The 24,545-nt window shown below is 40.1% G+C and overlaps 1 protein-coding gene across 1 annotated transcript in view; it reads left to right on the plus strand.

Moving 5' to 3' along the window:
• The first annotated feature begins 1,210 nt into the window (after positions 1 to 1,210).
• adcy9 (adenylate cyclase 9) overlaps positions 1,211 to 24,545 on the plus strand; it is a 29,453-nt gene continuing 6,118 nt past the window's right edge. Inside the window, exons 1-6 of the mRNA XM_056759733.1 lie at positions 1,211 to 5,066; positions 20,540 to 20,682; positions 20,871 to 20,978; positions 23,344 to 23,582; positions 23,762 to 23,864; positions 24,287 to 24,495. Of these exons, the coding sequence (XP_056615711.1) occupies positions 3,350 to 5,066; positions 20,540 to 20,682; positions 20,871 to 20,978; positions 23,344 to 23,582; positions 23,762 to 23,864; positions 24,287 to 24,495 (2,519 nt within the window). The 5' untranslated portion in view covers positions 1,211 to 3,349. The remainder of the gene's footprint in view (positions 5,067 to 20,539; positions 20,683 to 20,870; positions 20,979 to 23,343; positions 23,583 to 23,761; positions 23,865 to 24,286; positions 24,496 to 24,545) is intronic.

The following is a 24,545-nucleotide window of genomic DNA, read 5'->3' on the forward strand; positions in this document are numbered from 1 at the left end:
TCAACCGGAACCGAGCTGTGTGCGCTAACATTGCTCGCATCCGAAGTGTTTTCTACGGTTCTTACACTCTTACTATCCTCAAATAAAGATGGGATGCGAGACTCTAATTGTAAGATCTTCTCCGTCAGCCTAACTACTTCCCTGCATTTATCACATGTAAAACCCTCGCCGCTGACAGAGAAGGCTAAACTAAACATATGACATGAGGTGCAAGTAACAACAATAGGAATAGAAGCCATAACTCACCGGGTATGAAGTGCAATCCTAACTTACCAAGGTTGCTTGATGAGTCTTAGTATATACACTTAAAAAGAGAAACAGTTAGCACACAAGACAAATAGGGGGAGATAATGTTTCACAATGTCAACAGAAGGCAAGCTAACACGCTAATATGCTAGCGGCGTTACGTTTCAATGAATATAGGTTTAAAATATAAAGTTATAAATAATTCGGCAACGACAGTGATATGTAACGATAGTAAAATACACTAATAATAAGACCAAGAACAAATGTGAGGTGAAGCAAGTGTCAGAGGATACAAACTAGCCGCCGGCAGCGATGCAATCAGGAACCGGAAACCCAGTTCCGGTTAATAAAGCCATATCATACAGCACGCCGAATTGAGAGCATATAATATTATATAAAAATAAGATATCATTTAACATATCATATCTCTTATGGTATTTTCAACTCTTTATGACTCCTAGGATCAGATGAGTTTGTAAAAACCTTTACAAAGCATAAAGTACAGCTGATAAGTGTTAAAAGTCAGATTTGCAACAAATACAGTTATTTTATGATCTCTTATTTTATGGTCTTGGAGTTGAAAACTGTACACTAAGAATTAAAGCCGTGCATGAAGGAGTTGGTGTTGGTTCAATTCCACAACAGAGTCCTGTGTCATAAACTTTCAATTCTGACACAGCACAGCATGTCTGTGAATTTGGAAGATGCATGTTTGACACAGGAAGCATGGAGTGATTATCACTTGGATGCGATTTATCTGCTGGATCAAAGGTCAAGACGCACCTAGAATCTCAAATATGTTTTTTGTGAGATACTACTCCCACACACACTTTTCTTGGTGTTTAAATGGAAACATAACATATCCTTTTTTAAACTATTGTTTTAAGTAAAGTACAATACGATTCCTAATTGTATTATAACCCAACTTCAAATATGAAATCTTTGCATAAAATACACTTGAGCTCTGGATGCACTATAAGTTGCTTTGGATAAAAGCATTAAGTAGAACTTTTGAAGAAAAATCTCCATCTCTCTCTCTCTCTCTCTCTCTCTAAAGGATAAGGAAGCGTCATTAAAAGTTGGGGTTAGTGTAATAAATTATAAAATAAATACAATATGATATAGAAAATCGCAAGATATATGTACATTTTCTTTTTGTACATACTTTGAATGATCACTATTTATCCAAGAGCATTTCAAAAACAGTTTCTCACAAGTAATATTGGCACGTTAAATAAACACAACATAATCTCACTGGACGAACCGGTTCGTTTAAATTGAGAAATCGGGCCAGAGAACATCAGTCCAACTTGACTTTCTAATGCGTGCGCGTTGCCGGAAAGCGAGCCCTGCGTGCGCGCTCCCCTCGGATTTACCCCCTCCCCTGTATTTCAACACTGTAGTCAACTTGTCCACCCAGCTGCACGCAGCACGCCCACAACCATCTTCTCCGAGTGTGCTCAGAACATGGTGGTGGTGCTGCTGCTGCTGGTGAACACCGCGCCCGGGTAAAGCGACAACCATTGGGTTGAACTCCGATCCGAAGCAGACGCAGCCTTCAACAGGCTCGCGCGGGCGGCGAGGAGAACCGAGAGCTGACGAAATAGCCGCGCCGCGTTCGCCTGGCATGAGCTCGCGCGCGGAAAAAAAGCGGACTTGTACGGAGTTTTGGAGGAATACTGGACGGAAAAGGCGTTTCTTCATGGCGTCCCTGAGGAATAAATCGGAGAGTGGTGTTCGAGGATGTGTTTGAAGTGAGGGAGTAACGTTACGCGGATACTCATTCTGTCTCTGAACTCCACGAGTGTTGAACTGTTAGTCTGATCCTCGAGGCCTGGATGGAAAAACTTTCGTCTTCGTTTTGAACACTTTGCACTGATATTGTTCGAAATAACTTTGGGAGCCGTTTAACAACGACTACGTAGGACTACAAAACGTATTCACGCGAGCGAGGATATCGTTCTCTCGTCAGCAGACTCGGACTTGTCAAAGTCATAAGTATTTTCTTCTTAAAACATTAAATCGCAAGTGTTATTTATCGTCTCGAGCTGGCAGAGGTGTACGGCAGCGGCACGCAAACGGCTGATGTCATTTAAAGTTGACGCGACGTCAAATTGAGCTTCAACCGCAACTTGCGCTTGAAAGTATTTAAATGCTTTTTGAAGCTGGAATATTCACTGTTGATATCCGGAGTGGGTGTTCAGGAAAGGAGGGGGCTCCTCCATGGGAATAGGCCGTCTTTTTGACCCACGACAGGGGCAGTAACGGGATCTGCCCTAGTTTTGGACGAAAACCGAGCAACTGTATAGTCTTACAGACAGGCGGTTACTTTTCCCCGGTTTACGGGTTATGAACGTGTGGGTAATGGCTTCGTTTTGATGTCACGACATTTCTTGCTAGGGACTTAAGTATTCAACCAAAAGTTATTTTTGTAGCTTTTGGGGGAAATTCGTGCTTTTAAAAATTTCGCTTTTTGACTGATACGTCTCTAGAGACGAGCTGACAAGTTACGTTTGGTATTAGCTGACTAATAACTGACGAAAAACTACAAGAAATGTGTGACATCTGGCATTTATAAATATGAAATGTTAAATTAAATTACTTTCGTATGTAGGTTGTAAAGGGACAGTCAATTCAAACATTAGAGAGGGTGTCTGAGGGACGGTGTTGACAAGATTAAACTGTAATTTCACGACACCTTCACAACCCCTTGATTGACAGACACCACCATCCAAGTTTTCTCTTTAAATGATTTGTAGTTGCTTTTGTATTGTGTGCGAAATAAAAGCGATGTGCTCGAGACGGGACCGAGCGAATGACAGTGCGTCAGTCTCGGCCACACGCGCGGAGCCAAAGAACGCGCATGCGCCCTCGCGCACTTCTGAGCCAGAGAATATAAAGGAATCCGAGTGCTGACGTCATCGGAGCACGGATAACGAACTGCTCAAGAGTCCAGAACGGCCCATTTTTGTATTAAATGCGCACAGCACGTGGCAACTAGACCCTTTTTATAACGATCTTGGTCTTTATTAAAATGCCACCTTTTTAAGTCTTGGCAGTTGCTGATATGTGATCACTTGAGGACAATTGTTGTCTCATCGCCATGGCATTGCCACAGCAAGAGACGGCGGTTGGGTGCGATAGCGAAGAAGGGGCTGTTACCGTGCGAATAAGAGACCCCCGCATTCAACAGGTCGGTCCAGACCGAGTGGGCAAGCGTGCAAATGTGCCCAGCGGCAAGCCTTGCAAATATAGCATTTCTTCCAGCTGCAGCTCTGGGGAGTTGGGTGTACCCAAGGCTATCATGACTCATCTGAGCAGTAAGAGAAGAGTGCCACCGTTGTTCGAAAGGTCTGCCGCACAGTGCTGGGACCCCAAGTTTGACTCGCCCATCCTGGAGGAGGCATGCCGAGAGCGCTGCTTTCCACAGTTGCAGAGACGCTTCCGCTATGTTTTGTTTTACCTGGCCATTGCTGCGTTCCTGTGGGGAGTGTACTTTGCGATCAATAACGCCAGGTGTGACCCTACAAACTTCCTGGTGCCGACTGGGTTGTTTTTCGTAGTGTGCCTCCTCTTCCTCTGGTTTACTTTTTCAAAAGTGTACGCACGTTTTTATAACCACGCCTCCTTTTTACTCACAGTTATCATGTTTGCCATCACACTGGCACCTCAGACCCAAACTGGCCACTTTGCTCATTTCGGTGGCGAGAATCAATCACTTGGTAACGTGTCCCTTCAACACGCACCTTGCATATCACCTGTTGGGACATTCTCTCTTTGTATGGAGGTGCTGCTTTTGCTGTACAGTGTGCTGCATTTGCGTCTGTATGCATGTGTGCTCCTTGGACTTTTGTATTCTTTCCTCTATGAGACTTTTGGCTGGTTGCATCTCGTGCATAGTTCAGATTGGGACACTCTGAGATGGCTCGGCCCAGGTAAAGCCCTCCTACACCTCTGTGCTCACTTCATCGGCATCCACATATTCATTATGTCCGAGGTGCGTTCTAGGAGTACATTCATCAAGGTTGGGCAGGCCATCATGCATGGAAAGGACCTAGAAGTGGAGAAAGTGCTGAAGGAGCGGATGATCCACTCTGTGATGCCCAGGCTTGTGGCGGACGAGCTGATGAAGCAGGGAGACGAGGAGAGCGAAAGCTCTGGGAAAAGATACAGCGCAGGTGCATGCTCTGTCGGTACGGCGTCTGCCGCAACCTCGTCCAGCCCCAAGAGCAACAAACGTAAGAAAAACTCCATCCCTCGTGGACAAATCATTTTCAGGCCATTCAACATGAAGCGAATGGAGCCAGTCAGCATCCTCTTCGCCGACATTGTGGGATTCACCAAGATGAGTGCCAACAAATCCGCTCATGCCCTTGTCGGACTACTGAACGACTTGTTTGGTCGCTTCGATCGCCTGTGCGAGTTGACCCGCTGTGAGAAGATCAGCACTTTAGGAGACTGTTATTATTGCGTAGCGGGCTGCCCAGAGCCACGGAACGATCACGCTTACTGTTGTGTGGAAATGGGCCTCGGGATGATCCAGGCCATCGAGCAGTTCTGCCAGGAGACGTCCGAGACTGTGGACATGCGTGTTGGAGTGCACACAGGCACTGTGCTTTGTGGCATTCTGGGAATGAAGCGCTTTAAGTTTGATGTCTGGTCCAACGATGTCAACTTGGCCAATCTTATGGAACAGCTGGGCGTGGCAGGGAAGGTGCACTTGTCGGAGGTCACCGGAAGCTTTCTGGATGACCGCTACGAGAGAGAGGATGGGAGAGTGAGGGAACGTGTCGGCCAGAGTGTTACTGAGCAGCTTAAAGGTAAGACGTTTAAGCAAAATGATGTAAATATACACATCTATGGTACTTGTTCCTTAGGCCTTTAGTCACCCTATTGATTCCCTTGTTTTGTTCCAAAATTGTAATTTCACAGTTTGTTGCAATGCATTTTGGGAATTCCTACTGGGGAGGGAACATGATGATTGTGCCTTGGAATTTAGCTTCGACAGTACGGGCAGCATGACTACAGTGTATTTTTTGGATGTTGGGACTAGACCCATTGCTTCAAAATGCTCACTTTGTTGGCAGCTTGCTCTGTTTTGGAAAAGAGCATTTGTGTTTCTTTAGGACCACATTTTTGCAACACCGATTTGTTGTTTAACTGTATATGTGTTGGTAACAGCAGTCACAAAGTTATTATCTTGACAGACTTGATGATGAATAAGATAAGCTCTCGTTGTGTAACCTTATCCCGTCATCTATGTCCTCTGTGGAACTTTAGCATTGTTTTATAGCACCCTGATATAATCTGTTTAGTTAGTTAATTGTAGCAGCTTCTTTGAAGGTATAATTTTTTTGTATTGCTGTTCTAGGACTTATTTTTTGGCCTACCTCTGATTCAGCCTTCACACATTGATGACTGAGCTTTTCAATAACATCAATGGCTACATAAATGTCAACATCTAACTAAGCTTTAAGATTTAAAGTCACACACCAGTAAAAAATGACTTTTCCTGCTTCCTTTTTCTTTACCGAATTTCTTGTTGTATGTTTCTCCTCCCTTCTTTATCAGCTGTGTTTCTTCAGAAATCCTCTTGCCAGTCAGAGAGGAGTGGTGACTGAAGTATAGTGGCTTTATAGTTATGAGTTATATAGTAATGATCTTAGTTTATCCAAACAGTACAAGGCCTCGAAAGAAGAGGTGCACCGATTGACTGGCCAGAGTCCGGAATCGGCCGGTGTATTGTACGACTGCCCGGCCAGTCTCACCGATTCCAAGCCATTCTTCTGTTGCCTTTGATGGGGACAATAATGTCACCGTGATGTTAAACTCTGACACATGCTAAACTCATGTTGAAGTCGTTCACTCTGTGTAAAACAACCGTTAATTCCATTCAACATGATTGCTTGTTTTACATTTAAACTGTCGTAATTTCACCTAGGTAAAATGACATTCAACACGACTTCTACCATTTTACATTTAAGAAAAAAATAAATCAGGAAATGTTAGTTACATTAACAGAAACGGACAAGAATAAAGTTGAAGTGCTTTTTGTTATATTAGAGGTTTGTGAGATGAGTAAAAAAATGAAAAAAGTAAATTAAGTGACATGTTTCTTCAACATCTGTGTGTCACATAGTTCTTCAAATTAAGAGTTGTTTGGGCAAGAGAAGATTCTGTAATTTAATGAACCTTGGAGAACTGCATTTGGGGAAATTGTAATGTTCAATCATTTATGTAATGAAAATAAAAAAATATATTTAAAAAAAGTAATATGGTTTTAAATATAGCATACTGTCAATTATAGTTTTTGGACAGGGAATCGGCAGGTTTCACTTGTAAGAAAATTGGAAAACGGAATCTCCTAAGAAAATTGCAATCGGTGCATCTCTATTTTAAAGGGATAATTCACCCAAAAATTTCAAATATTTGATCATCTCATCCTCTTGTCATTTCAAACCTGTTTGGTTTTCTTTCTTATGCGGAACACAAAAGTAGATCTTTTAAAGAATGTTGGTAACTAGCCCTGCATGATAATGTATCGCGATACCACTAAATCCTATTGAAATCAAGCTGGCTGCGATATGAAATGTGTCGATATTTTTTTTTTATGTGTAGCTTGTCTGTGAAGCAAGCCTCTGGGATCAGTAGGAAATATTGCTCGATCTAAAAGCAGTGCGAGTTTGAGTCCCTTATAATGTGCATTTGAAAAAGCAACACCCGTCAAACTTGATCATTATAAATATACTTTATTATCATAAAAATACCCGACAGTGATATTCCTTGAGCAACATTGATAAAGAGATGTCCATAGGGATTTCTTAGATTCTAGACTGTGTAATGGTCTTCTTCTGCAGTGCAAATTTGGAGTTTCCGCACGATAGCGCCCTGTGGCTTTTGGATACAGCAGCATTTTCCCGAACTTCACTCAAAAGCTGCGCATAAATCATGTGATATTTATCGTCGGTTTATTGTGACAGCCCTATTGGTAACCAAACAATACTTGACCTCCATTGACTTCCATTGTATGAAGACAAACCACAGAAACATTCCCCCAAAAATATGTTTTTTTGTGTTCCACAGAAGGAAGAGTTGCATACTGGTTTTAAAAAGACACGATGGTGAATAAATGAATTGAATGAATTTTTGGGTGAACTTTCTCTTTGAAAACTGTGATTCACTGTTTTGACATAAGGTTTAAAACAGGTAGTCAATTGGTGAATTTAATATTTTAATGCATTTTCAAACATTTCTATATCCAGATGTTAGTGAGGTGAGGCCGTTATTTAGAAAGTACTCTACTCTAGTTGGATGAAAGTAATGCTGACTGCCTGACATATCACACATTTGTGTAATAGGTGATGGACTGGATGGTTCTCTTGTCTATCACAGATGGTTTTCCAGCTGATTGTGATCTAGTAAGCCTCATGTTACTGTCTGATTGTATTGGGTGTGAACAATGAAACACAGAATGGACATGCGAGCCGCCCAGATGTGTGAGGAATACGTCACTGTCTGTCTCGCCGTGAGGGTTTCTATTTCTAGCATTTTCCCTGGACGCTACCTGTCTGTGGTTTGACCCTCCCTGCTCCACACCTATGTGTGTGTTCTGTCTAAACAAACTATATTTGAAGATGTGTGTTTATACTGAAAGCAATTAAATTAGCCACGTTGACTGTTGTTGTTTTATATAGTAGGCGGTTCAATTCGAATCCTGCAAACTGTTTTTTTTTTTAAGAATTTTGTCTGGTATCAGTGACTGCTGACATAATGTTAGTTCCTAACTCCTTTAACCGCATTGTTAGCCGATAATAAACAGTATTTGTTTTGTAAATCTAGAAAATATTGTAAAACATAATTGTCCATTAAATTCAATTTTGGCATTTTCCCTCATTGAATTGTATTACGTATTAGTGCCACATTGTGTATTGATCTGTGCCACCACTGTTTCAACAGTGTAAAAGAAAGCGGCCCGGTAACTTATCACTGCGGCACACAGAAAATAGATTGATTAGGAATGAATAACATAAGCATTTGTTTCTCTCCTGCCTGTTTCTCTCTTTAATGAGAAGACTGCAGTCATCAATCTCATGGCGCTTACATGCTAGAGAACACTGACAAAGCATTTGAGTGATGGGGATGCACGAAATGCGTTTTGAGGTTGTTGAGAGAGCAAAGTTAGAAACAATACATAGAATACTTTGAAACAAATGTATAGGATAATGCAATGTAAGTCGCTTTGGGTAAAAGCATAAATGTACGCTTGAAATCAACTGGGAATACATAGAATTGAATTACTGACAGCACTGTTCCTGCCTGCTTGAATCTCATTGGTTAAGAGATGCAGATGTATGTTTTTCTCTCTGGGATAGAAGGAAAATCAAATGTTGGAGAGAAATAGGAAAGTGAAGAGACAGAAAGATGAAGGAATATCAGTACAGGTAAATGAATCGGAATTCACAGAAACTACAATATTAACTACAGTTCAACAACAAATTATTTCTATGAAGTGTCATTTGTAAAGCATCTGCATTATAGCTTAAGTCATTGATGTGTTATGACAAAAGTGCTTTCTTAGGGTTAGATCTTAGTTCACCCAAAAATGAAAATTCTGTCATCATTTATTCAGCCTGATGTCATTTCATACCTGTTTAAATGACTTGTTCTGATGAAGATATTTGGAAGAATGTTAGCAATTTTCTAATCTGGTACATCATTGAGAGCCATACTAGGAAAAATGTAATGGTAGTCAAAGTGCCCCAAACTGTTTGTTTTACGAAATTCTCCAAAAACATCTCACTTTCTGTTCTACAGAACAAAAAAAAATGTTTTTTCCTACTATGGTATTGGAGTATGTCACAGAACTGAAACTTTTCTAACATTCTTAAAAATATCTTTCTTTGGGTTTAACAGAACAAAGAAAATTGAACAACCTGAGAGTAACATAGTGTCCACACGGGACAAGAAAAAGGCATTAGAAACACATTCGAACTCATTATAAATTCAAATTTTGTCCACACTGGATGCGGCGCAGTCAACCTGCTTGTTCTTAGTGGGTTCGTTGCATCGCACCTTTAGCTTCCGGAGTAGACATGGTTTAAGTAAATAATCACAGAATTTTCATTTCATTTTGGGTGAACTAGCCCTGAAAAAACTATTCACAAACAGAAAGTTTAATTAAATCTTGAATATTGTCAAGTCTATAACAATTTGTATCTAATATTACACCCCACACAATTTGTGTCAATCATTACACCCCTATTGGCAGGAAAAAACATTTTATTTAGCGATGTTGTAAATATCATTATGGTTAATGATTTTAAATGTACTTTTTATTAGGCCTTTTACGTTTCCTAACAAGTTTCATGAGTTTTGTTTTTATGGTGTTATTAAATGTATGTACATTATATTGGTCAGCCCTGCTCTCGATGCTAGTTTTGGTGGAAATGATCCGCTCAGATCATAGTGTGTTCATGCAGATAAGAAGCCCAACCCTGCCAATCACACTCGGACATACACTCTTGCCAGGCTGTACGGACTAGCTCTTTATTTGGGAAAGCAATTCACTTCCTCCATTCAGATGCATAGACATGAATAAACAACCATATTTTGCCAATAGTAAATATATACAGAAATATCTATAGAGTTTTCGTTGTGTTGAGCGCACATGGAGTGAAGAATCTATAAATTATCTGTCCTCCTCATTCCGCTTTTTCATCCGAGCGCTAAGATCACACTGTCATTGTGACTGGCCGGGCTGGACTGGTTTGTCCAGTCTGTTGAGAAACTATAGCCACAACGCGAGTGTATGTGGGTGTAAATACACACAGTTGGAAGGCTATTTTTGTCTTTAGATGTCCAGTTATGTTTGATGATGTGTTGAAGACTGAAGTAAAAACGGTGTACAACATTTTCATACACAACGGGCATCATTCATGAAACACAAGCAGAACGATTTTTTGTGTTAATTGTTCGTAAAGTCGTTTTGGATTCATGAAAATGTTTGTATTTTCAAAATGTTAGTTGGTACGAAATAAATGTACACCTGCTCCTTACCACGTGTCAATGGTGTGTAAAATATTCAACCGTTCTGTATTCTTTTAGACAAACTGATGACACTGCATCTGTGTATCATAATGATGTTTCACGAGTTCTTTTTCCCGGTCTTTTAAAAATATTTTTTTTCTCTTTAACTTGGGGAAAAGCACAGAACTCGTCACTGACGTTTTTGCACAGCTGTCCAACAGCTAGATAGGCGGGACAAACAATACATTGACCAACCATACACAACAATGGAGAAGTTAATATTGCTGGTTACGGAGTTTTTAAAATAAGTATTATCATACAGTTTTAGGTGAAGCATCATTTACTCTGCCCTGTTGCATTTCTGTCTGTCAGTGTCTGAAGGTAAATGCTTTTTTATATATATAATTTGACAACAGATCTTGTCATAGTTTAATCAACATACATTTTCGCATCAGTGTTGTAGCCTAATTAAAATCGTAACATCATTGCCATGATGCACGCGCCCCGCCCCCTGATTAATCAGTACTCGTTTTTCAAACCTGACCAGTACTCAAAATAAAAAATGGTCAAAAATGCCCGTCCCTATTGTTACTTATTAATATTGCACATAAAATCTAATATTCATAATTCTGTGTCTGTTTTTAAATAGTGTAATAAACTTATGCAAAAGAAATGAAAAAAAGAAAGTTTGTAAAAACATCGGAATGTATTTATTTCAGTGAGACACCTGATGTAAAAGTTCAGGGAGGGTTCATTCTGTGCTGAAGTGCAATAGGCTCCATCTGTCTATCTGTAGAAATCTGGCTCACGACGCCAACAGAGACATTGCTGTAAATCCAGATTCATTTCCGAGAACCACTCTGTGTATTTTCTGTCAGCCAGTCAACTCTGAGACCCAGGCACACACCTTTTGTTTTCTCTTTAGCTGTTCAATACAGAAGCTCTTACATATATTTTTGAGTAAAAGTGTTGTCAGGTGATGTCATGGCCTCTTTTTGACTAATCTGAAAAATCTTTTTTCCTGCAGAAACATGCTGAGGCACATTCACCAGGCAGGCTTTCAGACAGAGAGCATATTTTGCTCCAGACATTTTTCTCTCAATCGCCTGACTTTTACATCACTACATAACTGCTTGTGTGTGTGTTGACACAGCTGGTTCGTTTTGTGTGTTTGCCAGGCTGTGGCCTTGTATTGCATGTGGACAGGTCAGGGAATTACTTTGATAAGACACCTTCCTGTACCCGGAGGTCAGAGTCGTGTTGTGTGTGGGAAAATGTGCGTTACAAAGCAAGCACTGTGGGAATGGTTCACTGATCTGTCTGTTGAAACACCTTTAACAAATGAAAATTCTTTCATCATTGACTTACCCTCCTGTCATTCCAAACCTGCATGACTTTCTTTCATCTGCAGAACACAAATGAATATATTTTGAAGAACTTGGTAACCAAACAACATTGAACTCCATTGACTTCCATTGTATAGACACAAAACTATTGAGATTTCCCTCAAAACATCTTCTTTTGTGTTCCACATGAGAAGGTTTTGTACAGGTTTAGAATGGTGAATAAAAATCTGATTTTTACATTTTTGTGCCAACTATCTCTTTAACTGTAGTTTGGGTACCAAAAATGCAAAAGACCACATGGTATGCCCTCATGGATGGTAATCCTTTGAAATCTATACTGATCTCATATACATCAAGGTCAACTTAGGCTGTGTTCACACTCGTCTTCTTTTTTGATAAGAAAAAGTTGACAATGGTGCCATTTTATTTTTACGAGCTTGATCCTTCTCGACCAATCACGTTCCTCGCATGATGTTATGGAATCGTCATGTATCTGTCATTGGTAAGCTGCAGAAAAAGACGGTGGCGTTAAAAAAATACTGTGGACTTTTTTTATACACAGATTACTCCGTAGGATTATAATTAGGGAAACACACATTTTTTAAATTTTGCCCAAAAAAGATAACCGATAATTCTTAACCATTGGAAGCTGATAACTAGGGATGGGCATTTAAAGCAAAAATAATATTTGAAGATCGATGAGAACTATTCGAAAATTATTCGAAATTCGCACCCCACCCCCACATGGACGCATTTACAGTATTACACACACACAAACGGAGAGAGAGTGAGACCATTTGCTTCAAATCCGTATGACGGCACACTGCTTTATGTATTATGGAATAGGCAATCTTAAATCAAGCAATACATTAAAATAACGTGCTGAAACATTAATATATTATCAACCGAATGAAGGCACTTATTAACAGTACGTCGATCAGAATCAACCACTCATAATGCTAGAACATTTCCTTGTAAAATTTGAGCATGCACATTTATACCAACTAAAAAACAGTGTGATTGATCAAAGAAAATATATTAAAGCCATAAAGATTTTAGACCAGACTTAACACGCGTTAAAACATATTAACCGAATGATTGCATTTATTAACAGTTCGGAGTGATTTCATAAATTAATAGCTCAAAAGGTTTCTATTTCTATTGTCATGAAAAAGTTTCTCCAGTCTGGCAGTGATCGTTTTTCTAGACGAACAGTAAACTCGGGCTGTACAAACTCCATAAGATTTTTTAAGCCCTCTCCTTTGACAAAGCCGATCGGAAGCATATCATTAGCGATCATCTTGCTATTTAGAGCCGTTATTTGCTCCGCCCGTCTGGCATCCAAATTGGTTGGTCTGACCATAAACTAGCAACTGATTGCTGACCTGTGGATGGACCTGCTTGGTGCTTCGCCCTGAAATGATTGTGCATCGTAGTTGTTGATCCATGATAAGCCAGCTTTGCATTGCAGAGTTTGCACTGCACTTTATTCTCATTCATTTTATTAAAGGACCCCCACACAGAACACATTTTTGACATCGTCTCAATTTACCATTTCCGTTATACCACGCGGGTCTACAGTGTGCGTAACTCCGTTACCAATTCTTGTGGGAAAATGTCTCTTGATTGACAGCCTTTAGGTTTAAGATGCGTCGTTATTGGTAGCGCCACCCTTTGGTTACATGAACGCGTTACACTTGAAAACACGGATAATTTTTTAAGATCGCACCCACTATTCGAAATTCTATAATTGAATAAACTATTCGAATATTCGAAATTCGTGACTCATCTCTACCGATAACCGATATATCGATGAGTTTTTGAAAATGGGGCTTGAGGGGGGGTCTGTGAGTCTTTGGACAGGGTCGTGGTGAATGAAATTATGGGAATCATGTCCAGATGTTGTGGTAACTATGTCAAATCACTAGCCAGTTTGGGGGTTAAGTTTTGAATGCTGCACAGATTGAGCCCACATACACAACTCATGAATCAATATTAGATGTAGTCGAACTACACAGATCTCGACTCCACATTTCTGACTTACTTCAACACAACCGTCACTAAGCAACAGGTAAAGGGGTCCTAGTTTGTTTGCCTTGAAAGGAATGGAGCAGACCCAAGAAACATAATATGGGGTAAGTGCGTTAATTGTGACGACCGCTATCAACGCATTTACGGAGAAGCCCTTTTGTGTGAAAGGAATCATACTGTACAACTAGTACACTAGTACAACTCTGTCATGTCACCCGTCACTCCCCGTAACCTTAAATGTGCTAATAAAAGCACGGAGCTCATGTCAAACTGTTTAGTAATGATTTGCACAGCTGATCTATCTACAGCTGCGTTACTGTATATAGTCTACAAGCGTTAATATGCGCCACAATACAACTCCAGATTTCTCGAACAACATACTGTACGCATGTGAGGGTTGAGTTTGGTTTTTAGTACAACATCGCCAATGTTGTTGTTACAATGCAACTTCTTGTGTTTAAATTAAATTGAAATCTGGCACTATGGTTACAGGCATGCTGTGCAAATAGTATACGAGTTTGACAGTTCATTCATGTTTGGACTAGAGCTGTCACTGTGAGGTGTTGTGTGAACGGAGCACCTTGAAGTAAATGTGAAGAGTTTGAGTTTATTTATTTTCATTTCATAGGTTTTTTTATTGTGCATTCCAAGTAAGATTATTTAAACGGTTGGATTGTTTTGATTAAGTATAGAATACATATTTAAACAGTTTCTGAATATTTCGCTAGCTGTTACGTTAACTGTTAGCGGTTCGATGCTAATTTCTTGTTAGGAAATGTATCGGGCCGATACCAGTATCGTTGCATCCTTAAAAATTATAATGTAAAACCTACGCTAGCAGCATTAAAAGAGAAGGTGAACATGGCCTTAGCCTGTGTCTGTTGAAGAGTTTTTGTATTATGTGCATGTTTGCGTACAATAAACACACTGGCCCGCGCCGTGACCTTCTGCATGACTTGCACACCTGCCCAAAGCTCACACACAGGGGTGTAGCATCAGATCTGGATGTCAGATTTCCCAGCGGTGACATGTGAAGCTTTGTGTGCGAGTTTGTTTTTTAATGCAAGGATACAAGCAAATGTTAAGAGATCACTCATGCATGCATGTGGCACTTAACCACACAGTGCGTCATTCTGTATAACCATTGTATGGAAGAGAACTGTTTGGCCGCAGTGGGAACTGTGTGACGGTGCTTCTGTAATGCAATTAAGAGAACACAATTATATACTGATATGTGATGGACAGCAGCAATGAGAACAGATGTATGTTCTTGCTATATTATTTATTTTATTCCGGAAGTGATTTATTGTTGAGCAGCCCTCGGATCTATACATGGACATTTGGAATTTAAGTCTTCACTGTGTATAGCTTAACATCAAACATGCTTGTAAATGTACAATTGTTTGCAAGCCCAGATGGAATTTGCAGGCTTTTTTATCATCAGCAGTCTTTTATATCACATTCTACAATACACATTGTAAGTATACTTCTTAGACTCCTTACCATGTCAGAAATTTCTGACCAAATCCAGTTTGGTCGGCCATCAGTGAACAATGCACAAACACATAAACTGCTGATTCTCCCCCCCACAATACAAAATAGTGGCCAAAATGTATGTTTCTGGTTTTGTAGCCAAAGCAACTTGGCTTCCATGTGACTCAAAACCCCTGACCTTTGTGTCGCTACCGCAGTTTAGTTATAGGAAAGCCTGAACCGTGTGCACCTGGCTTAAGAAGGAATGTCCGAGCATGCTTTTTAATAAATTGTCCTCTCTCTACAGGAAATAAACATGTACTGCATGCTTTCGCAAACCACAGTTGTGTACTTGTCCAAGGGAAAAGACGTAGAAACGCTGTGTCTCATCCATCTTGATCACTGATAGACTACTGAGGGACATCGCTGTAAGTCTGTGTGTGGGTCAGTATGACGCAGCTTGCTTGTTCTGTGCGTCATCCCGTGAGCTCGATACCAGAACGAGAGCGAGACCGGGATGGAGTCAGATGGCAAAGAAAGAGGGACTCCCTATGCACTCTATGCCCTCATTTAAGTGCTGTAACTAAAACAACAGAGTTTGGAATGGAGGGATGACAGACCGAGAGAGGGTGGGAGTTGAGTCGTATCCTTGGTCTCATCATTGTGCCCTAATATGGTGTCATTAGAAACCACAGGAACCTCTTTCTCTCTCAATCATCTCCTCGCCTCTTCATTCCCCGCTCATCTTTGAGAAAGTGAGAGAAATTGAAATGGAATTATCAGCAGAACAGAAAGCACACGCTCCACAGAAGACACAAGTGCGGAAAGAGAGTTGGAGACAGGAAGTCAGAAACCAAGAGAACGGGTCTAATGGACGAGCGGAAAAGTCTGAGACCCGTTCGTAGTGAGAAACCCGAAACAGGAAGCTGCGTGAAAACATCTTTCCCAGAGCCGCCCGGCGTCTTTCCTTTCAGCCCAGACAGGGATGTGGCAGCACATCCTTCTTGAAGCGCTCAGTCCAGATGTGCACTTCAGACCCTAACACTGTACTCCAGTTAACCTTTTACAGTACGTATTTGTAACATGCATAACGTTTTTTTTGGGTCATAACAGCGTTTTCAGGATGTATAAAACCACAAATGCAAAAAATCAACTTATGAGGTTGACAAGCCAGTTTAGACTAGTGTAGACTGATACATGTTAAATGAATAGTTCAACCAAAAAATGTATGTCAACCTTTCACATCTCTCCTTGATTTCTCTGCTATTGTCTGCACTACTGAGGTTGGCAGGGCGAGTGGAAACATTGCGGTTAGCCAAGAGAGGAAGAGAGCGAGTGGGAGTGAGTTACTTGTGTCTCCGAGAAAGCGACATATTGAGAGTGAGAGACAGGTGGTCCTTGCATCATGCTAATTAGCTTGTCACGTTTTCGCTAGATCCTTTCGACAGCTAAGAGCTACATTTCAGCAGAACCAAGGCAATACAGACGCATCGCCTCTCTGGCGTTTTTGGGACACGTGACTCAGCGAGACTGAGACCACAAATGCTGGGGTCAAAGGTCATGTGACAGGAAGTGAATGCAGGGCAGGCTCGTTGTTGTTGGTTGATCGTATTGAACTCGATATGTGGATGTTATGCAGTGCAGGATAATCGCATTATAATCTTGTTGTTAGACATTGGGCAAACAAGCATCACTTGCTTGTATTTGAGGAACCTCTTAGCTGTGACATGCACCATTCATGCACAAACAATAATGTTTAACGCAATACAGTTATTATTTTGACGTAGTTAAAACAATATGCCTTTTATAGGCTAAGACATATTATAGACGGTTCTATGGCTTCATCCTCGTCGTTTTGCAATGAATGCAGAAATGGTAATGGGAAAGGGGGTAAAAGACAAGTAAAGAGAGATTGACTCAGAAGAGCGACTTTGGATGCTCATGAGGAATGTAACAGTTAGTCCAGCGAAAAGGAGTCTCTGTTTTTTTGACCTGGTACGGGCATCTTGACAAGACAAGGCTTATATCGTCTTTTGCGCACATAATCACACATAGAAAAAAGCTGAAAGTTATTGAAATACGAAAGGATACAAGTTAACATGACTGGGACAGTTCACTCAAAAATGCAAATTCTGTCATTTATTCACCCTTGTGCTTCAGAACTTGTATTTATCTGTCAGTGTTTCCCATTCATTAGACTATGGGGTTCATTAGACACAGTATCAAAACGAACCCCCCAAAAAATGTCTTCTCGTAGTACTTGTGTAATGCCATCCTGCTGGAAAAATTGTATAAGCTAACCTGAGGTGGTTTCCTGGTCTCCCAGCCTGGCCAAACTGGTCATGCTGGTATGGTTTGATGCTTTTGAAAGCATTTGGGTACTCGGATGGTCAGCCTGACCAGTTGAAAAGTGCCCAAAACCCATCTACGACTTTCAAGACTATGTGGTTACATGCCATTATTGTCTGTGACTTAACCGTTAGAAAGTGTTGGGGAGAAAATTCAATTTTTGTATTATTATTAACAGCAGAACCAGAGTCAGTTCTGATTCGCTGTTGATTGGTGTCAACAGATTCGCGGTTGATTCGTCTTATTTAAATACTGGCATTTAATACTGCTCTCAGCTGTATTATATAATTTAGGCTGTGCTTCGTGCCAAATCCAGTGCACATTCTCGTTCAGACAGCCTCACTGTTGGGAAACATGCTGGAAATCTCTATTGAATCATTTAATTGCGGTTCCTTGGAACAAGGCAGTGCCGCCAGGGTTGTGTTTGCTGCAAAAATATCCCCCGATCCCAGCCTGTGTTCAGTTCCCATATAAGAGAGGTCAAATTACTATTTATGACTTCCTTAAGGCCTGTTCTCTTGGGAGAACTGAGTCCACACATGGCCATCCAGCTCAGACAGGTTCTGACCCAGAAGCTCTTCAGTTCTGTTCGGGTCTGGGTCTCGTGTTTTTATTAATGAATGTTTATTAAAGATAATTAAAATCTTGGGGTTCGGGAATAGTTGGATACGGCCTCCAGCTCTTCTTGGTTTACAACACATTTGTACTGGGACAAACTACAGCGACATCAGTCCCTCTTGGTACTATTATCTTCTTTGTCACAGTGTGTATTGTATTCCATGCAGATGTACATACATGTATACATATCCATAGTTAAAGAAAGCTATGATTATATATTATTTGTTTACAAAGAATAAAGTTATTTAATTTGTTTAAGTTGCAGAGTTTTAGCGCCACCACAACGGTAATACTCATTTAGGTGGATTCCTTTGCTACATCACTGTTTATCTTAAAAAATGTGCCACTATTAATAACCGCTTAAGACATTTGTACAGAAACCGACTCTTCGTGATTTAATAATTTTTGTCTTGAGATTAAGCATTATCATGTCAATGTCCTTCGGACAAGTCAATTTGTCATTCACAGTCCTTGTAAAAATATTACTCGTTTGAAGATAAAAATATATATATTTCATTTGGAGAGTCAATTTAATTGCCGCAAAGACAGAGATTAATTTTGGGGATGTACAGTAAATAAAGTATGCAAGTCAAATTCTCTCTCACTTGCCCATACAATACATTCACTTGTCCCGGTCAAGCGTTAATGTCGTGCCCTGTGGTTTGAAATTCTGGTCGTTCACAGCTCAGGAGAGTTTCGACCAGAAATTACGACCGGTTTATTCTCAAAAATATCTCTCGCGCCCGCACTCGAGGAACGGGGCCAAGCTTTCCAGAAACGTTCCTGGAGGCTATACACTTGTAGATTGTCGGCAAATACGCGCAGGAATTGCCCTGCAGGAGTGTTAGCACTGACACTTAGCCGGTGTGTGTTTTGGGAGATTATACACAAGCGTAACTGGGTTAGTTTTTGAGCTTGTGTGTTTAAACAAGGTGATATCGGCCTGCCCTAATCGCTTTCTGTTTGTTTTTGGCAGTATTGGCGTGACAAAGGTTCTTCACTACACAATGCGTGTGTGTGTGTGTGTTTGTTGGCACAACAGAAGCACCCATCTCCACACTTTGAACTGTTTGTAGTGTAAACATCAGTAATGACACAACCCTGCTCAGGTGCCCCTCAAACACATTGTGCACCCGTATTGTGAAAGTTGAAAGATTATAGGAATAAGAACTTTTGAACCTTTTGGATCTCAATGGGAAAGTGTATTGTGACAAGTTTTCTAAAACCACATCAAATTTAGTTGTATCTTGGATAGGCTGGTTGTGATAGTCTGTGTCACCGGTGATGCATGGTGTCCACCCGCCTAACGATTACATCACTTGTCCACGGCGGAACCGACCCCTACCGTCATTTTTATAGTTATAAATCACATAGTTTAGTCAAAGACCAAGTGCTGCATTCAACGCAAGCAGAACAAGTGTTGCGGCAAAGATCAGCAGCAGGAGTCAGATATATTCATTATCTGAGGAGAGTGAGGTGCTGCCTGACAAGCCGATGGTGGAGGCTTTTCTGGCAAAGAACATGTAGTTGAATATGTAAGCACTCTTGTCAAGAGCCGGTTAAGGTTACATTTTCTTTTTGTTCTAATTTCCAAAAGCGGGTGCATTGTGGCAACCTGAAGCTCAAGGTCTCTTACATCCACCAGCGCTTTGATGTCGTCATGGAGGAGTGGAAGAGGGCTCCATCGGCAACCTGTGAAGCTCTGGTGAACTCCATGCCCAAGAGGGTTAAGGCAGTGCTGGAAAATAATGGTGGCCACACAAAATATTGACACTTTGGGCTCAATTTCACTTAGGGGTGGTACTTACTTTTGTTGCAAACAGTTTAGACATTAATGGTTGTGTGTTGAGTTATTTTGAGGGCACAGCAAATTTAAACATTTATCCAAGCTTTACACTCTTTACATTGTAGCAAAGTGTAATTTCTTCAGTGTTGTCGCATGAAAAGATATAATCAAATATAATCAAATATTTGAGGGGTGTACTCACTGCTGTGAGATACTGTTTTTATCATAGACGTTTTTCGTTTTGTATTCCTTTCTTAATCATTTCTTATTTATTTAACGTAAACGTTTTTTAGTTTCGTATCGCTTTATTTATTTAGCATAAATGGTTTTCGTTTCGTATTCCTTTATTTATTTAGCATAAATCGTTTTCGTTTCGTATTCCCGTCATATTCGTTCTTTATTTGGATGCGCCGCATCCAGTGTGGACAATATTTGAAATTATAGCGGGTTCTAATGCCTTTCTAATGTATTTTGTAGCGTCAGGTGTAGACACGGTGTAATCTTGGATGCTTGGTAAAGAAAGACCAATCACAATTCACTGTGTACTTAACAGTATATTGAAAACTTTCTTTTTGTTTGAGTGCACTCTATTTTTAAGAGCCATCTCACTTGTAAAATATGAAACATTTGCATGTTTGATTAAAGATATGTCTGTTGTTTGTAGGTCTGAAGACGTACCTGATCTCTGGTCGAAAAATGGGCTCACAGTGCGGCTGTTCGCAGGTCAGCTTGTTAAATCCTTCCCCCCACATGCGGACTCCAGATCTCGCACACTCCAGAAATGCAGAACATTTCACTCACAACAAGGTACTCCCTCCCAAACACACGCATGCCTTAAATTGTACTCTTATTATACTCTTAAGGGCGCAAACATTGGAGCATCTAAATAGATTTCATGAATCTGCCTTGAAAAATCGCTACTGGCGTGCAGCTTGAGACAAAACAATGACACTGATATTTTAGGGTATGTCTATTTCATCACCGTCTCTCCACAGTCTGGATATATCGCCCGCAGCGTCTCAGTGGATGCCGGCGGGAATCCAATAGCAGATGATGCTGCTCAAAACGGATGCCAGGATGAACATTGGGCCAACAGCAGCAAGGTACAAAAAGCAAAGCGAGACCCAATGGCAAACAAGGATCACTAATGGCACTGTAAAAGCATAGGCGTTGGCTCAATGTCGATAAGGAAATGTTAATCATTGTATCCAAATAATTTAATTTGATCGTTTAATCAAATGTAAAATTTTGAGATCGCTGTGGGTGAACGAGAATTCAAGTGGGTGAAATAAACCTTTAGGCCTACAGTTTGTTGAAAAGGGGTCATAGATATCATATATATAGGCCAACTATTGATACCACACATGGGTGTTTAAACCACCAACTATTGACATTTGAGCTATCAGTATGGTGAAAACGTTTGATAAAAACCAAAAGGAAGCTGGCAAAAAAAGTTTTTACGGCTGTTTCATGATTAATTGTGATTATTCACGTCAAGAATAAAAGTTGGTGTTTATAATAATATATGTCTGTGCGCTGTGCATATTAATTTTGTCAAATGCATGCACATAGATGTACAGTATGTATTTAAGAAAAATATAAAAATAATGAAATATTTATAAATAATTTTAACTGTGTGTAAATATAAATATATTCATGCAAATGTTCCCTAAGTATATACAGTGCACTCAACTTTTATTGGCACCCTTGGTAAATATGAGTAAAGAAGGCAAAAAAAAAATCTGCTCGCTTTGATCTTTTATTTTTAAAATCTACAAAATTCCAGCATTTCATTGTAGGAGAACAATTTGAGGTAGAGGGAATATCACTTTGTGAAAAAAGATTTTTCTTCCATACATGTCGGCCACAATTATTGGCACCCTTGTATTTAATACACTCTGAAACCTCAATTTATAAGAAAAACAGCTCTGAGTGATTTCTTTTACGTCTGATGAGGTTTGAGAATACATTGAGAGTCTTCAGAGTCCATTCCTCAATAAAATTTCCTCCAAATGGTGGTGGTCCCTATTCTTCAGTTCATCCCACTCATTTTCTATAGGGTTCAGGTCAGGGAACTGGGATGGCTAATGCAGGATCTTGGTTTTGTGTTCAGTGGCCAACTTTTGTTGGTTTGGATGTTTGTTTTGAACCATGCTGATGACCCATTATAATATTTCTAGCAATGCAAGTCAGGTTTTGATTTTTGTATATGTTGGTATTTGATATAAAACATGATGCGATGTGTCTGAACAAGATGTCCCGAACCTCTGGTATAAAAGGAGGTCCACAACAATGATGATCTGTTGGTATATTTAACTGTGGACATGGGGCACTTTTGTATCCCTGTTTGCACCAATGCTATCTTGTTATTGCTGCCAAAAAAAAAATTAATTTCATATGGTCATAGTCGTGGTTGAATTTAATATGGTGCAGTTTATTTTTGCATGAGAGCAGAATATTTGTTTCTTGATCAGTGTCCCAACAACTTGTGGTGATGGAGCCACAACAGAAGCACCCATCTCCACACTTGGAACTGTGTAAACATCAGTAATGACACAACCCTGCTCGGGTGTCCTCAAACACATTGTGCACCCGTATTGTGAAAGTTGAAAGATTATACGAATAAGAACATTTGAACCCTTTGGATCTCAATGGGAAAGTGTGCAGTTTATTTATTTTATTTTTTCTGATACTAAAATTCAACAAATTTTAGTATCCAGGGTGTATCAGAGAAAAACTTTTTTCCACAATGTGATATTTCTCCCACTTCAAATTGTTTTACTTTTACTTATTTTGGAATTTTTTGATGCTTTAAATAAAAGATCGAAACGAGAAACAATGCAGATTTATTTTTACAGCCGCCTTTGCTCATGTCTACCAAGGTGCCAATATTAGTCGAGGGCACTGTACATGTGTGTATGTGTTTAGAAATACAAAATAAATGTGCATAGTACCCGTGAACACAAACTTTTATTCTGGATGCGATTAATTGTTTAACACCCCTTTTTGCAATGACTAAAGGCTTACATTTTTAGTGTGGTCCTTGATGCAAATGATTTAGTCACGGAGTAAAATCTGAATTTTTTGTTTGTACGTCATCCGACAAACATTCAACATATTAAACAACCAAACAGTTTAGTTTTAATTTGTCACATTAAACATGACATGGACTTTCATTTAAAGTCCCTTGCACTCGATAATCTCCCATACTAAATTTTGTTCATCAAAATATCAATTTTAAATGTTTTGTCTCAAAATATCTTATATTCTGATAAAGTTTGAATGTTAACTATTTGCGAACCATAAATATGCAAATTTGTTCTGGTCTCCACCCAGTCACACTAACTCTCCTGTTTCACATGATTAACTGTGTGATGCTATGGGTTATAATGTGGAGAATTTTTTTGGTTGTGGTACTGCAGTTTTAAGCAGAAAATACAATTTTACCACCTGCTTTCTATCCCACAGTTCCCTGCAGGCCATAGTCCTAAAACCCTAAACGGGCTGCTGAGCCCTCTGTGTGAGGAGGCAGTGAGAGTCAGCCAGTCCTCCCTGTGTAACACACTCCAGGAGAAAGACAGGAGCTGGGTGGGAAGTCTAGCCGCAGAAGGCTCTGTCTTGGACCACTCGGCCATCCTCCCGCTACACTACAAAAACCTCCGGGAGAAGAGCGATGCGCACTTTGTGGAAGTGATCAAGGAAGATAGGTGAGAAGATGGGCTGTTTATTCTGATACAAGTGTATTGTGGAATACTATGGGCCGCATTCTTTTTATATATGTGTGCTGTAATGGTACTAAGGAACAATGATGTATAATTCGACAAAACTGTCTGAATTGTTAATGCATGTTTGTATTTTTTTTTCTCACTCTCAATCGCTGCACCAGCTTGATGAAGGATTATTTCTACAAGCCACCCATTAACAAGCTCAGTTTGAACTTCCTGAAGAAACCTCTGGAGTCAGCGTATCGCACCAGCTACCAGGAGCAGGTATATAATTATAAATAACACATAAACATGTTACGGGGTCTTCCAATAAGCATAATGACTTTTATAACCTCACTGAAGCCTTTTTGCATTTATACATTTGCAAATTAGCATCATTTAGTATGTGTAATTCAACGTTTACATTGTGGGGATTGCTGACTGATGTTTGGTCATACACACAGAGCTCAGAAACCATTGAAACCATGCTAATTTTCAAACCTTACAACAATTTCCTCTTCTTCAAGTCAGGTTTTGATGTATTTTACACAAATAAATTGAAAATACACACCCTAACCAAAGCAAGTATTTATTGTAGTACACTTGAGGCTTGTAGATTTTATAAAATATCCTACACTGACCTCTTCTGGTTATTTTACACTCTGCAGTATCAATAGCTGTTCTGTTCCGTGGACTTTTTCTTCCAGGTGGTGAACCACTTGCCAGTGAAGACATTTGCGAGTCCTGTGTTCAGTTCGCTTCTCGATGTTTTGCTGTCTTGCGCTGTTTTCCTCGCCCTGACGGTCGCCTGCTTCCTGTATCCTCTCTTTACCAAGAGTACGCCAATCGCAACCACACTCAGTCTGGCGATCGTCGCCGCTCTGTTGGAGCTGGTGGCTCTTGTACTGTCTATCCGGTTAGTTGAATGGTGGAGGAGTCAAAGAGAACTTTTGAAGAGGTCATGAA

This window comes from Triplophysa dalaica, chromosome 10 (genome assembly GCF_015846415.1).
Source record: "Triplophysa dalaica isolate WHDGS20190420 chromosome 10, ASM1584641v1, whole genome shotgun sequence".
Taxonomy (NCBI): Eukaryota; Metazoa; Chordata; class Actinopteri; order Cypriniformes; family Nemacheilidae; genus Triplophysa; species Triplophysa dalaica.